This window comes from Lucilia cuprina, unplaced genomic scaffold, assembly GCF_022045245.1.
Source record: "Lucilia cuprina isolate Lc7/37 unplaced genomic scaffold, ASM2204524v1 Scaffold_6604, whole genome shotgun sequence".
NCBI classification, from domain to species: Eukaryota; Metazoa; Arthropoda; class Insecta; order Diptera; family Calliphoridae; genus Lucilia; species Lucilia cuprina.
In genome coordinates this window covers 1-1,462 of record NW_025811544.1, presented here as the reverse complement: position 1 = coordinate 1,462, position 1,462 = coordinate 1, and the positions used below count along the sequence as shown (strand labels likewise).

General features: G+C 40.2%; 1 protein-coding gene across 1 annotated transcript; it reads left to right on the top strand.

The window, feature by feature from the left end:
* Window positions 1–299: 299 nt before the first annotated feature.
* LOC124421223 lies at window positions 300–890 on the top strand (the record flags this gene model as incomplete). The annotated part of the gene is made up of 1 exon (XM_046956085.1): window positions 300–890. A coding segment is annotated over exon 1 (591 nt), but the record flags the coding sequence as incomplete, so codon positions are not given.
* Between the last annotated feature and the right edge of the window lie 572 nt (window positions 891–1,462).

The window sequence follows — 1,462 nt, the reverse complement described above, 5'->3', positions numbered from 1 at the left end:
AATGTCACACATGCATTCGCTATAAACAGAAAGTAAGATCACAACTAATGGGAGCCTTACCATTAGAGAGAAGTTCTTTCTCACTTCCGTTTACATTCACCGGTTTAGATTTTGCAGGGCCATTTTCCATAAAAACATCAGTCATTAGGAATGCACCATATCACAAGTCTTATGTTTGTGTTTTTGTTTGTTTTTGTACAAAAGCTGTACATCTTGAGCTATGTTCAGACTTAACTACCGGCTCGTTCCTAGCAGCATTCACCAGGTTTGTAGGGCGTAGAGGATTACCGAAGAAGGTCATGTCTGACAACGGAACAAATTTCGTAGGTGCTGAACGAACTCTTCGATTGGAGTATGAGAATTTTATTAAAAATGCGTCTGAAGATATCGCAGCAAATTATGCATCTCGAGGTTTTCAATGGTCCTTTATTCCACCTAATGCCCCTCACATGGGAGGATTATGGGAAGCTGGGGTGAAATCTTTTAAGAGTCATTTTAAAAAAATAACACAGAATAGCAAATACACGTTTGAAGAATTCACTACCCTTTTAACCCGAATTGAGTCAGTCTTGAATTCACGACCTTTATCTCCTATGTCCGATGACCCAAATGAGCTATTAGCTCTCACTCCTGGCCACTTTTTACGCGGCGCACCTCTCTTGTCTCTTCCAGAAGCTCCTATGGAAACCCTTACCTTAAGAGATAGGTGGGAAAAATTAAAATTCATACACCATCAATTCGCACAACGATGGAAAGATGAATATCTCAAGGAACTTCAAAAGAGATACAAGTGGCAAAATTCAGAAGAAAATTTATGTGTAGGTCAACTGGTCGTTGTTAAGGATGATTTACTTCCCCCTAATGAATGGAGATTAGGTCGAGTCGTAAAAGTATACTTCGGTAACGATGGTTTAGTTAGAGTTGCAGACATTCGAACTCAAGTAGGGATGATAACTAGGGCTATTACAAAACTCTGCATTCTTCCAGTTAATTCGGCACAAAACTCTTAGAAAACCACATAAATCAGTCTCCAAATTCCTCACTCCTAATTTCCTATTAAATATTCATTCATATACACATATACTAACACACATCCAATACACACATCAACACGCTAATATTTCACTCCTTATTTAGCTCAGTACTAATAATAGTTTACTCCACAGGTCTCGCACAAATGCTAGTATCCATCAATGTCGCATCTGTTACAGATTCCATCCTTTGAAGTATTGTAAAACCTTCTTGGCAATGAATGTGGAACAGCGGAAACGAGAGGTCCGGATTAATAAATATTGTCTGAATTGTCTGGCCAGGTCCCACATCACTGCTGATTGTACATCGGATCAGGTATGCCAACGATGTGGTTGGGCGCACCATACCCTACTCCATGCCCCCCGCCATGTATCAACAACAGCACATTCGGAGGAACAACAAAGCAGAGATGGGCGAATAGCGTCAACTA